The sequence below is a fragment of the Fulmarus glacialis genome, unplaced genomic scaffold (genome assembly GCF_000690835.1).
Source record: "Fulmarus glacialis isolate BGI_N327 unplaced genomic scaffold, ASM69083v1 scaffold30726, whole genome shotgun sequence".
NCBI classification, from domain to species: Eukaryota; Metazoa; Chordata; class Aves; order Procellariiformes; family Procellariidae; genus Fulmarus; species Fulmarus glacialis.
The window spans coordinates 18,284-31,539 of NW_009217976.1; the positions used below are offsets into that span (position 1 = coordinate 18,284).

General features: G+C 36.2%; 1 protein-coding gene across 1 annotated transcript in view; it reads left to right on the forward strand.

Annotated features, from left to right (window-relative positions):
- The window catches only part of CFAP74 (cilia and flagella associated protein 74), a 48,575-nt gene that overhangs the window by 16,663 nt on the left and 18,656 nt on the right, over positions 1 to 13,256 (forward strand). The window contains exons 14-20 of the mRNA XM_009579886.1: positions 1,579 to 1,645; positions 2,102 to 2,191; positions 4,121 to 4,294; positions 6,219 to 6,393; positions 7,699 to 7,805; positions 8,620 to 8,742; positions 9,880 to 10,001. Coding sequence (XP_009578181.1) covers positions 1,579 to 1,645; positions 2,102 to 2,191; positions 4,121 to 4,294; positions 6,219 to 6,393; positions 7,699 to 7,805; positions 8,620 to 8,742; positions 9,880 to 10,001 — 858 coding nt within the window. The remainder of the gene's footprint in view (positions 1 to 1,578; positions 1,646 to 2,101; positions 2,192 to 4,120; positions 4,295 to 6,218; positions 6,394 to 7,698; positions 7,806 to 8,619; positions 8,743 to 9,879; positions 10,002 to 13,256) is intronic.

The window sequence follows — 13,256 nt, forward strand, 5'->3', positions numbered from 1 at the left end:
AGTATGTTGGACAATTGCATCTTTTAAATCAACACCTCTGATTTGTCACCAAAAATGAAACAACCCTTTCTGAAAGGCCTAAGTGTTTTCTTGACGTAATTGCCTTTTAAAGTACTCTCCAAATACAAATTAAACATCAAGTATTGTGAATAGAATGAGTCAATGATTTTTTTGATGTCTGAATTAATTCAATTTTTTCAAATAAACTGGTTACCCATGTGTTTGCCAGATAGCTAGCTAGCAAAAATAATCTATAGATCTTCTTTTCCATTGTCGTATTATTAATAATTAGAACAGCACAGATCAGATTTGTAGACACTGATCTTACACTGCATAATGTTTATCTCTTCTCAAGTAGAACTATACATAAATTGTTTGTTGCAAAATAGTTTTACCAAGTATTTTGAAAATACCCAGTACTTCTAATCTGTCATGGTATCAGCTTCCTCCAAATCACTTGGACAGGTAGTTACAGACATAATGCTTGAGAACTGTTATCAGTGACAGACATTGTATTTGCTAATAAAAAGCTGTGGTTATTCTAGTGGTTAAAATGAGCCTCCATGCAATGGGAGTCTATTCTTAGCATAGCGGTTCTGTGTGTGTTTGGCAGCCTATGCTCTAAATCGTGAATATTTTATCAAGGTAATATTTGAAATAGAAGGAGCTATTTCTTAAAGTCTTTCTCAGGAGAAACTGCTAGTGATCTGTTCTGAAGGTCAGTATACAGATGCATATTTCCCTATTCACATTTTAAGCTCCTGAATTCTGAAGAGTTTCCCTTGTCTGTTTGAAAATGTTTCAACTTGCTTTTGTTTGGTTTTAATTTTGTTTTGATGAAATTGTGATTAGCGTGTATGTTCTGTGTTTCAGTTTGCTTAGGTATTCCCATGGCTAACAACATTTAGTTATCTATTTTGTCTAGCTTCCTTTCTGTGTCTGTCAGGCAGAATAGGTCTCCAGTAGTGCCTTAATAATTTCATTTAGAGTGCAGCTGTGCGATTTCTTGTCTTCTGATAGGCATTTTGCTTGCATTACAGAGACCATGAAATGAGCCATTGAAATAAGTGGCAGTTTCTATTCAAGATAATTTTGATACAGTTTGCAGCAAGCAGCACATTCTCTAATCATTTGCAGCTACCTTATTTTTTTTTTTTTTCCCTCTTCATTTCCTGTTTGGACAGGGGAGATGTTACAGAGCAACACTCAAAAAGGATAATGGGAGAAGAGTGCTTCCTAGTTAAATAGGCGATTGGTCCACCCTATTCTTGACAATATTATTGGGCCTCAGTTTCACCTGTTTGGCTCCAGTATCTTTGTAGCATGAAGGCAGTAATTCTTGCCTTTTAAAAGCACTTTAAGACTTTCTGAGTAAAACCTCAATAAAGAATCAGCCTTTGTAGTTTTACAATTGCAGCAGGGTTCTGTAGCTTTTCATTAATCTGTCACTTATTCTGACTTTCTAAGCAATTAATCCAAAATTAAAAAATTAAAAAAACTTGCCATTGTTACCAGAATAGGAGCTGGATTTTTCATACATAGCTTTAATTTGGAGTTTTATGTTAATTATCTCCATAGTTTTGACCCACCTGGCAAAATGTCTCCTGGAATGTCCTGTGAAATAGTGGTAACATTTAAACCAATGGTAAGTGCACCTGAGTGCTAAGTTACACAATGATGAGAATCCTAGTATAATCCCCTAGTCTGATTAAAAACATCATTAATTTAATTTCTTGACTGTTAACACGGAAACAGACTACATTTCTAGAAAATATACTGTTGTACTTGGACAACTGTGTGCATGTTCAAGCTCTGTTAAATTATAATAAGGCGTATTTTAAGGGCACACTTTAGAAAAATGCCTGTCACTAAGTATTCTTGGAGTTTGTTTTGAAACTTGCTCCAAATGAAAAGATTTATAATATTGCCTAGCTAAAGTTATCCAGGCAGTTACCAAAGACTGATTTAAAATGGAAACATAGAATCTGTAGAGATACATTTTAATATGTTACTCAAAGAATGAGTGAAATTATTTTTCGTCAGACTACGTAGGCTAGATCTTTGCAAATTACTTGGTTGGGTGTTTTTTTTTGTTTTCTAGATAAATGAAACTCTGGAAGGAGAAGTCATGTTTATGGCACAGACAGGTTCCTTTTCTGTTCCATTGAAATGTACAGCCAAGAGATGCATTGTAAGTGACTTTTTAAATATGTTTAGAGTCAGTATAACAATGGTAATAGAAAATGTGAGATGGCATAAACATTATTGAAAATATTTAGCAAGAGATACTTACATTTCTTTCTTTTTTTCCTTTTAAATGGAGAGTCTCTTTCCAGAAAAGTATTCATTCCTTAGCTTCCCAGGTTACACAGAGATTTATACAATATTGTCTTAATGGATTTACTTAACCATGAACTGTAACTTTAACTTCAGAATGGAATTAACTGAAGTAGTTCTGTTTAGCAATTGATGACACAATGTTACATTGTGAATGGAGGGAAGAGAAATGGTGGTTGGAAATGAGCTATCTTTTTATCCTTGTAATTTTTGGAAGTTCTATCCCAGACCTGCAGTAGTTTATTCTTAACTTTAATTTCCTATGTAGACAAAAATCAAAATATCACAATATCTTTCTATCTTTTCTGGTGTTTATAAAAAGCATATAATCTCTGCTTTCTTTCAGCATCTCAAAATCTTTTGAGAATTCTATACTGAATTTGAAGCAAAGAACATAAGACGAAACTACAGGCAGCACTAACTTTTTTTAGATACCTTAACCTCCTATGAGCTAACTTGAAGAAAATATTTGATAAAAGCAACAACTTTGTTTTTAAATTACTTCCTTTACAGCTAAGAGCAGCTTTGGCTTTACAGGGCAAAAGAAATTATAGACGAGAATATACAATGCTAGAGGAAAAAGATTATGCAAGGAGACACCCAGTCTCGGAATAAGACTGGCAAATGCAAAATTTGGGATATACTGGGAACATACTTAATAATAAACATTTAAAAATAATTTTAAAAAGGCTTTAGACATATGAATGTCTTCCTGGAGTTTGTGATAATACATTTCAGTAAATTAATGAATAAGATTGTATGTAAAGTTTCTTTACTGGACTGCACATTGAAACTTTTGTGCACAGGGAAATGAATCAAGAATAATCTGTTACACAGAAAAATAGAAGGGGGGAAATAACTGAAAGGTAGTGCACTATAATTATTATATTAGCAATCTAGCAAAGTATTTAAGGATGTGCTTAATCTAAGCACTTGTAGGAAGCTAGAATGATATCACATCAATATTGCATACTTAAATCTGTCTATGTGTATAGGACTCTCTGATGGTTTTCAGTTAAAAGACCTTGAAGATGAGAATGCACAATGCAGCAGAAAGCCAGCACATTAATCGTTGATCAGAAGAGTAGTTTTCTTCACCTAGAGAATTCATACCATCATTGTGTGCTAATTACATGCAGAAACTCCCGTTCTTTATGTCCTGAAAGTGGGAAGAGTTCAGCTGTAAGCAGGATACTAGCAAGCAACCAAGTTGTCTTTGTCTTTTTGATGCTTAAACTTGAATTACAAGCCTTTCGTTATCATATACACAGCTACAGTCATTCAAAATTCTATATGAAGTAGCGTATTACTTTTTAAACTGGTTGTAAACCATGGTAGCTCAAAGAATCAAGACAGGATGTGTTATAAACTGATATGTAGTCACTATATGATGTTAAATGCTGCTTGCTTCTCAGCTTGATGCTCATAAAATCGTTTTACTGTAACACAAGAGTAACTATGTTGAATTGGTATGTAAATATTACCTACTTCCAGAGTAACTACCTGAAGACTTATGCAATCTGCTACTATGAACAGAATTTAACCTGTTTTTTCCATTGTCGTACAGTGGACTGAAATGGAAGTGGCTCAGTTTAACAAGACATTGTTTTAATGAGTTGGCTTCTACAAAAAGGCGGAAGGATAGCCACAGTTCATGTTGTTATTTGATACCGTCTTTGAAATTACGAACTTTAAAGTCCTATTCTTGAAAAGGTGAATGCTCATTCAATTGACATTACTGACTATCTGGGACAGTAGTAATTAACGGTTTATCTTCTCACAGCTGGCACTAGATAAAGAGCTCATTGACTTTGGCAGCCATGTGGTGGGAGAGACAATTTCACGGACCATCAACCTGACAAACAGTGGAGCTTTGGGAACAAGATTCAAAGTTCAGATGTCAGCAGGTGACAGTAGTACATGCAGAGCAACAGCAAAATCTTCTCCTGGAAGAATGGTAGGTTCAAAAGCATTTCCCAGAATTGACAGAAACATTCTGCTTTGCTAAGTGTGGTAGAATCATACAGAATCGTAGAACAGCTCAGGTTGGAAGGGACTTTGGAAGATCATCTGGTCCAACCTTTAGTAGTTTGTTTATGCTTGGGTTGGCATAACTTAATGTAACCTGTTAGAACCCCAAATATCACAAGACAAATTTAAAAACAATTATTTTGGGGGGTGAAAGGGGAAACGAGCAATGATAATTTTTTTAATATTTTAGTCATTTATGATTTATGATTCCTATTTTCTCCACGTCCGTGAAAATTAGGAAAAAATACTTTAGTTAAAAGAGGAGATTCTGACAGAATCATTTAAAATCCCAGCTCCTGGACCTCAGAAAAATGGCAATTGTTGCAAAACTAGTAATAAAGTAATGAGAATTGGGAGCACTAGCCTGTGATCTTCCTTTAAAAATTCAGAGCTGTTCATTTAAATTTCCTATCAAAGAAGGACAGTTACAGTTACTGACAAGCTGTTGTTACAAGGGAAGAAGTTGTCTTAGTCAAACTAAGAATTATGGTGAGGGCTGTTGCCTGAAAACTATAATAATAAACAGTGTTAAAAGAATTGAAGGAAGATCTCTCAAATCAATAGTGGAATGAATGCAAATGATTGTAATACTGTGTCCTGTGGAATGTTCTGGGTGGGAATGACGCAGAGACTGTTGAAGAAACGTACCAAAACTGAGACACTTGGTGCAGAGCTGAGAAAATGTGTGGTGTTAGACCTGACATTGATTGCTCCTATAGCATGCCAATTCCAAAGTTGACAGAAAACTGAGGAATCATAACAGCCGTACTTCTCCATGTAGCAGATAATTTTAAGTGAAAAACACTTATAAAGAAAGCATGCATACAATCATCTTTGCATGTCACCACTGTGGGGCAAATTTTTGAGAAGACTGAACAGCTTAAGTTTGAAGACATACTTGCTCCTTTTCTAAATAAGTTGTGGGTTTTATTCCTAAAGTGGGGAAATCTTCAGAATAAAAAATAAAAATAAAAAAACAACAACCAAAAAACCCAACAACAACAAACCACCCACTGTGGTAGGAACTCGTGCTTTGTAATTCCTGCGTTGATGAATATCATTATCACAAATGTTCCTTTTTCCTCAAATGTTGCATAGGTAGTACCCATAAATACATAGATTTCACAGGTCCTAGACCAGAGAGAATATCACTACAAGGTTGCATATCTTTGTTTTGAAGTGTCTACATGTTCTTGTAAACACAGTGGAGATGCTTCATCTTTGTTCCATCAGTGCAGTATTTAATTTCTTTGATTCTTGAAGAGCAGTTGGCTCAGATGGTTTTCAAAATTCTCTACTTGATAATCTAACCCAGTTTTAAGTTCTAAGAAAAGGGTTGACCTCTCTTTTGAAACACTACCTTAAATAGTTTGTACAGTGAAGCCGCTGAGCTTTTTGCCATGGTTTTCAACTCTCATACTATCCTTAAGTTAAAAACGTGGTTCAAATAAAGAATTTGTGAAATAACACAGTCTGTATCCATGGTTTTCATTCTGTATTCTGTCTTTTTGTAGGTGTGTAATAAACAGAAGCCTAGTTTTAGCAGACTTCGTTTTGACATAGAACTGCCTGTGTTTCCACTAGAAAAATGTTAGTTCTGTTAATTGTAAAAAAGCTAACACTATATTGTGTAGCTCCCATTATATTATTTACCTGTTTTGGGCAGCCAGCAAAAATTAAATCTGCTAATTGATAAAGGTCTAGTAGAATGCAACATATTTCTCCATTTATAATGTGGAAAACAGTTGCAAGAAAACAAAAGTCTGATTTGCAACTGCTTGATAAAATTGGAGCTGGTGCAAGCTAGATGACCTGTCACAGTAGAAAATGTTTTCTCTGTTTTCTAATAGGTTACTCGACACTTCAGTGACTGTGTTCCTGAAAAGAAAGTCAACAATAGTCCTGTGACATCTGTAGTTGAAAAAAAGGAACAAATTTGTCCTGACCAGAGTGAAGAAATGACCTACTGTGCAGCCCAAGTGGAGCAGCAGAGGACTGAGACAAGCCTGAGCAGTAGCTCCATGGGTGAGATGACTATTTTAGAAAATTGGCAGTGGAGCTTCCCAGGCTAAGCATTATCCATTTATAGAGCTTCCTGTAATGAACTGTGGAATTCAGTTTGCAAAGTTACTCAGTAAAGTAGTAAGTAGTTCATCATTCTAGTAGTAATGTTATACTTCTTTGTATGCTGCCTCACAAAAAATTACTAAAAATAATGTACTGACACCATTATATCAAAAGTATCAGAGAATCTCACTTCTAATTAGAGATCAACAATTCAATCTCAGAAGAATACAGAAACCAACTAGAAACTGCAGAATTGTTACCATTCTTGTCTCAGCAACTGAATACCCACTTCTCAGAATAGAAATCCACATGACAGGTTTATTTTTATAGTCTGTAATTCTAGGAACAAGGAAGGAGAAAGATGAACCTCCTCAGACATTTTCCATCTCATTTCTAGTGTTTACTATGTGCTTAATAGAATCCAGTCTTGTAGAAGAAAGACTTTCTTAATTTATTAGCTGTATTCTTTAATATTTCTTCTGGCTATTGATCATTCCAATTGCAGGAAACTAGAAGTTCCATGAAAAGGAGGTGGGTGGTTTTTAAATCTAGGATCGGTATTATGAAATGGAGTGATTCCATAAATCACGGTAGCTGTCTCCACAGAACACATACCTTTAAAGATGTTTTCAGACCTTAAAAAAAAAAAAAAAAAAAAAAAAAAAATTCCATTGCTTTGGCACACTAACATATCTTGTGACACCTTGATCTTTTTCCTGGTTAATGCGAAGCATGTGGTTGCCAGTTGATAGCTGCCATACAGTCAGGAGTTGGCTTTGTCTCTCTCGTGATGCATTAGTTTAAGGCCCTTCGAAGCCCTGCCGGGAGACTGTTTAATTAAAAGACATTATTATCACATTTTGTTTTGAAAAATAAAGTGAAGCAGCACTTTCACGTGCTTTGCAGGTCCTCCTGACTGCATTGCTTTGTCCCACTGAAATTATTCTTAAAGCCCAGCTGAATTTGCGTTCCTTGATGTAACAATCTCCGATATATACTATATCCTACTGAAACATTAATATTGTTATTCTGTAGTGGAAGGCTCAGGTGCATAAGGTAGATTTCTGGACTAAGGCAAAGTTGTATGGCCAAACAGAAATTTCCTTCTAGACATTTATATTTCTACATCATTGGTATACATTACTGGATTTTGGATATTGACCAAAATCAATGTACTTCTGCTCTGTTTGATATTTTTGTTTAGTGAATAGATGCACATATCCAGCATTTTGTGGGGTTTTGTTTGTGTGTTTTTTTCCCCAGAACAACTTGGTCAAGATGTGTTAAATTCCAGATCAGATCTAGACACACACAATAATTTAGTGGAACTTTCTCCTGAAGAAACACCGGTTGAAATTATGCTTGGAAAGGTAATGAATATCCTGAGGTACAGACAAGTTTTTCACTAGTCCAAGCCTACATCAAATAAATTGCTTTGGCTCTGGTAAGAAATGCTTAAGTACATGATCAATTTCAAGCCCACTGGACTTCACTGTATCACAGTTAATTCTTAAAATGAAATTGCATGAAATATTTGTCCTTTCTTTTGATCTATAAAGACTTATTTGAGCTGAAAGATTCTGTAGAAATTTACATTTCCCATAATTTAATGTTTTTTTTTTTTTTTGGTCAAACAAAATTTAGTGACAACACAAAAGATGGGGCAGGAAGAATGTCTGGGAAATGTTAAAAGCCATATTAAAAAATCGGGGTATGAGAGTCCAGATACTAGTTTGTACTAGCATTTATGACTTCTCGCTATGCATACAAAAGGCAAGTGGACTGAATGCTGAAATTGGTAGAGCATGTCTTTGAATGGCAGCACAAGACAGCTTCTCCATGTTTTAGTTACATATTCACCAATATGTGATGGAAACACTTTGGTAAATCACATTATCTAGCTGTCATACAGAGTCTTGCAGTAAAAGAAGACTCAGTAAAATTCTGACCATGCCTGGTTGTGAACCATGTGTCATGCCAAGTCTTTTCCCCATACTAAACCTCCTAGGGAGCTACTGATACTGATTTTTCCCTTGTATAGTGCGTTCAATCTAGTTACAAACTAAGTGTAATAGAGTGTTTGTATAGTATGAGTACATACTGCTTCTTTATTTCAATACAATTTATAGCCAACTACAGTAATACTGTCAGATTTTCATTAAAAACATGCTACTTCTTGTTTAGGTTACTGCAGGTGAAATTGGACCCTTCAGCTCAGTCAAACTTCAGATTATATTTGTTCCGGCTATCCCTGGGGATGTGCGGGCAGAGTTTGCGATCATGTTTGACAACTCAGACTGCAAACCAGTGAGTGATTTTGTGCAATACTTGCTTCAAAACACTGTAGAAAAAGAGTTTAAAATCCTCCTACTTCTGCTTTTCCCAAGAATTAAAATTGCTCAGAATCCTATATTAGAAACAAGAGAAGGAGGTAGAGGAAGATATGTTTATGAACATTATAAGAAATAACAATGAGGTACCATATGATTATGTATTATGTGGTTTGATGGGAGGTAACTTTGTAAATCATGGCCCTTCTTTCTGTTGCAGTATGGTTATTAAACCTGTTGATTCTCTTAAACTTCTATGCAAATAATCCTGATATTCCCATTTTATCAGACATCATGCTGGAAAACATCTAATGTCCTGGAAAGAAATACAAAAATATTCTTCTCTATTCCCAACTTACATAGTTTATTTTCTTTCTGATATATCAGAATTGGAATTATTTAGCATGCAGTAGTGAAACTGATGTGTGAAAGCTGGAAGAGATGATAACTTTAGTTACCACTTCAGTCTATTTTGATTCCACACTTTATTGGAAGCCAAATTCTGCCTGGGAACAGTTCACATAATCTTGCCAAAAAAATAAAGAAAAACTTCCAAGAAGCTCAGGAGGCCAGTCTTGGCTCTCCCCACGGTCTACAGATGGAGTAGTCTACAAAAGGAGCTGCAGGTGCATATTGCAGACTCCCATGGGTACCCTCTCTTTCAGGATCATTTTATCCAAGTTTGAGCTATGTGGTCACTGATGTCAGACCTCAGGTCATTATAGGAGGTACAGCACTGTGCTGCCATTACTATATTTCTTTGCTGGCTAAGCAACCTGCAGCCTCTTGAGTTTCTGAATTATGGCACCTTCACTTAAGCTAGGTGCACTTTAAATATTTCTTTTCAATGTCATGGGCAGCATGGTATTCCATCACGTTCTCTGTCAAAGAATCCAAAAAAGTACAATTCTTTTTTCTGCTAGGGCACCATAACATCTAGGTTTTATTTTACAAATTATTTCTATAGCTTTGCCTAATTAAAGAACCTGTTGCAATATGAATAATAAAATATTTTACTCACCTGTAGTTTACAGCAGAAATTCTTGCTCTGTCTAGATCAGTAAGACTTTGAGACTAACAAAAATAATTACACTCTTGATTTATGTATTAACAGCTGTGCTTTAGTGCCATTGGAGTTTCAATTGACGTGCCGGTTTGGGTGCCCAATCCCAACATTGATTTAAAGATCTGTATGTATGACCGACTTTATCAGGATCGCATTGTCATTCAAAGCAGGTGAGCTACCCTTTCATTACCAGCTGCCTTCTATAGCTAAATAATGAGATCTTAAGTCACTAGGTGATGTCTTGAGGTTCCATTGTGCCAGACCCATCTTGTCATCGCAGGAAGCTGAAGAACAGTTTGGTCTTTTCTTTGGCATTTCAGAAGGACATCCTGATTACAAGGTCTGAGTTCCACACTTCTGTGGAAATTGGACTTGGGTATCATACTATCCCGGATTCCGAAGACCAGCCGTAGCTATGAAGTATCTGGGTTAATACATGCCCTTCCACACTGACAAGATTCCCTGTGTTGTACCTGTTCTGTGGCATAACTGTAAAGTCCCTAGGGAACAGCAACCCCACAGAGTTTCACCATGTGGAATCTGCACACTAAACATTAGGGAGATAAATGTGTCTAAAATTAAGTGCACATTGGGTATAATTGATTCAGCCAGAAATTTTATGAAAGAATATTTTTTCTCAGCTATTTTACCTTTAATTAAAGTCCATGGGAGACTTACGACCTGGAAGCCAGCCTCATGTCATCTATTCTTTATTGGGAAGGTCAATCACCAGTCTTTCCAGACTTGGGATATGATGCTGGACAAATCATGTCAGTCCTTTTGCATTTGCTATAAAATGGGAAGAGTACAACTTTTCCTAACTTTTCCTAGCCTATGTAGGCATTAAGCACTGCACCGGAGTGACAGATACCTTGTAAGTACACAGATAGTGACCAAATACCAATTTACAGGGGAAAAAATATCTGGGTGTTTCTGTAGTCCAAGTCAGTAATGTCTGAAGACTGGTTCTGTTTGCACTGTAATATAAAGATAATATTTCAGCTCATTGGCTCCCAGAGATTTCATGCTATTAGAGAGTGGTTACATGAACTTTTACTCTCTTAATTGTCTTCAGGTGCTGGGTGTCTTCCCTCTACCTAATGCAGTCACTATTGAATACTTATTTTAATATTTGCATTTCTTAAATTCTATTTAAATAGGATTGGGGTGGGTTTGTGGGAGGGTGGGGGAGAGATTGGTGCCGTAGAAGGCATCCATTCTAAACCTCTTACCAGAATTACAGACTGCAGAGACTCCTTACTGTTGGAAAGAAATGAGTAAAGCTGTTATCTCAGAAATTCAGCTTACAGATATGACAAGCACAAGTTGTTATGTAAGTGATTTTACTTGGTCTAGATAACCCAGGGATAAAACTTATAAGTATAGGAGCAGAATAACTCTCCTAATGAAAACTTAAGATTTCAAGGGGATCCCAAAGATAGAAGCTGTCAAATTGCTTAGGCAACACTTCTTAACTGAGGGAAAAATCCTGCTGATCCTTCGCCAAGTTGCACTAAATTAAGAACACTTAATATGTAGTGTGCCATCCTTAGTACCTTGGCAAATCAAGTCTTTGATTTATCAACCCAATTCTTCATAGTTAAGAAAAATTGTCTTTGTATACAGTCATTTGGGCTGAAATTCAAAGTATTTCATGTGCAGGAATATGTCTCAACTTTTTACCTGGAAAAGTAGATAGATTTCATCATTCAGGTGCTGCCTGAGAAGTTTCTTCCTCTAGTAGATTTTGAAATTTTCTGTAGCGTGTATCAGGAAGAAGATTCCTCATTGTTACATGGTACATGTCAAACCACTTCTCAAACAGACTGAATTTAAACTGCTGAAAATAGCTATAAATTTCTATCAGTCAAGAACAATTTTTTAGGTTAGACTAGTGAGTAGCTGTATTTTAATTGCAATAGTGAAAAACTGGGGAAAGATAGTCTTGCTAGGATCTATGGTCTGGAACTCTGCACAGATCCAGAGCCAAGGACAGTTATCAGGCTAGCAAAGAAGCATTCAAACTGCTGTCAACATACAAACAAAGGTAAAAGTTTGTTACAACAGCTTTATGTGTGAATTGTGTATCAGCTAAAGAGTTACTACAGTGCTGTCTGTGAACTAATGCTCGTAGCAACCATTCACTGAAAGAGACAAAAGGTAAGGCTTCCACAGCCCAGCTGAAAAGGCTGCTTGTCTAACAACTGCTGAAATGCTTTAGCTAGTGAGAACTAAAGTTCAGATCCAGTAGGTGTGAAATCTTACTAGCATAACTTCTAGAACACAGATTCTTTAATTAAATGTTAATTAGATACTTAAATAATCCTGCTATTCAGGAATATTCTTGCAAGTTTCTGCTCCAATCCCTAACTAGTTATAGAAAAAAAAAATTATAAATTGTAGCAAGAGAATTCTTTAGATTTTCGGGGCAGAATCTGACGCAGACCTGAGGGAGATGATGTGTTAGAATAGCCTTTCGTTCACCACCAGTACACACAAACATCTGACAGAAGCAGAGCAGAAAGAACTTGCCTGTATCTTATTGCTGCTCCAATCTATGACATTGTAGTCTATAGCATAAGTAGAAGATCAAGTTTTCAAGTTAGTTAGATAGCTCTGGCACTTAAGTGCCCCAGCAAACTCTGTAGAATTGCAAAATGTTAGTTAATACTGTTTTTGGTTTTGATTTGGGTTTTGGGTGGGCTTTTTTCTGGTCACATAGAATACAGTAATCAGGAAGCATAAATAAGCAGCATAAAGGGTGAAAGTGTCTTATCAGAATCCTGTCCAATATAAATCACTTTGAAAAGTAATTTCTTTGGCAGGTTATAATCTGCACTGATTTAATGAAGTAGTATATAGTTCTCTTAGATTGTCAACAGTCAGAAATGATTCCAGGCTCCCAGTACCACATGCTATAGCTGTTGATTTAGAGCAGACCATCTGGACTGACAGCTTGTAAACCAGTCCAAGAGAAGGAAAATGACAAGCTGAAATATTTGTAAATTGCTTAGCAATTTTGCACATAGGCATAAAATTCCAAAGCAGGGTATGGTCTGTGGCTATCGCTGCATTATAATATGGCCAGAATTCAGTAAACAGTGAGATGTTTCCTAGCTTCCAATATGCTGTTCATAGGGCAAAACGATCACAAGTTTTAGCAGAGGACCTGGCAGTACCAGCTTAGCCACACTATGACTTCTAGCCCTGTAGAATCTCTGCTGTTAGAGGAGAAGTTACAAGAGATCTGTGAATTCACTTTAATTAAAAGAAGTCACCACAGTTTTAGGGAGAAAAACCAAAAGCAGCAGTGCTCTCAGCGCATTTCTGGCATAAGACACCCTTCTCCCTTCCCCCCCTGCCCGAAGTTTGAGGGTTTTTTCCTGCCTGTAGAGGCTTAATTTTTGGTATTGGAGGTTTTGAGA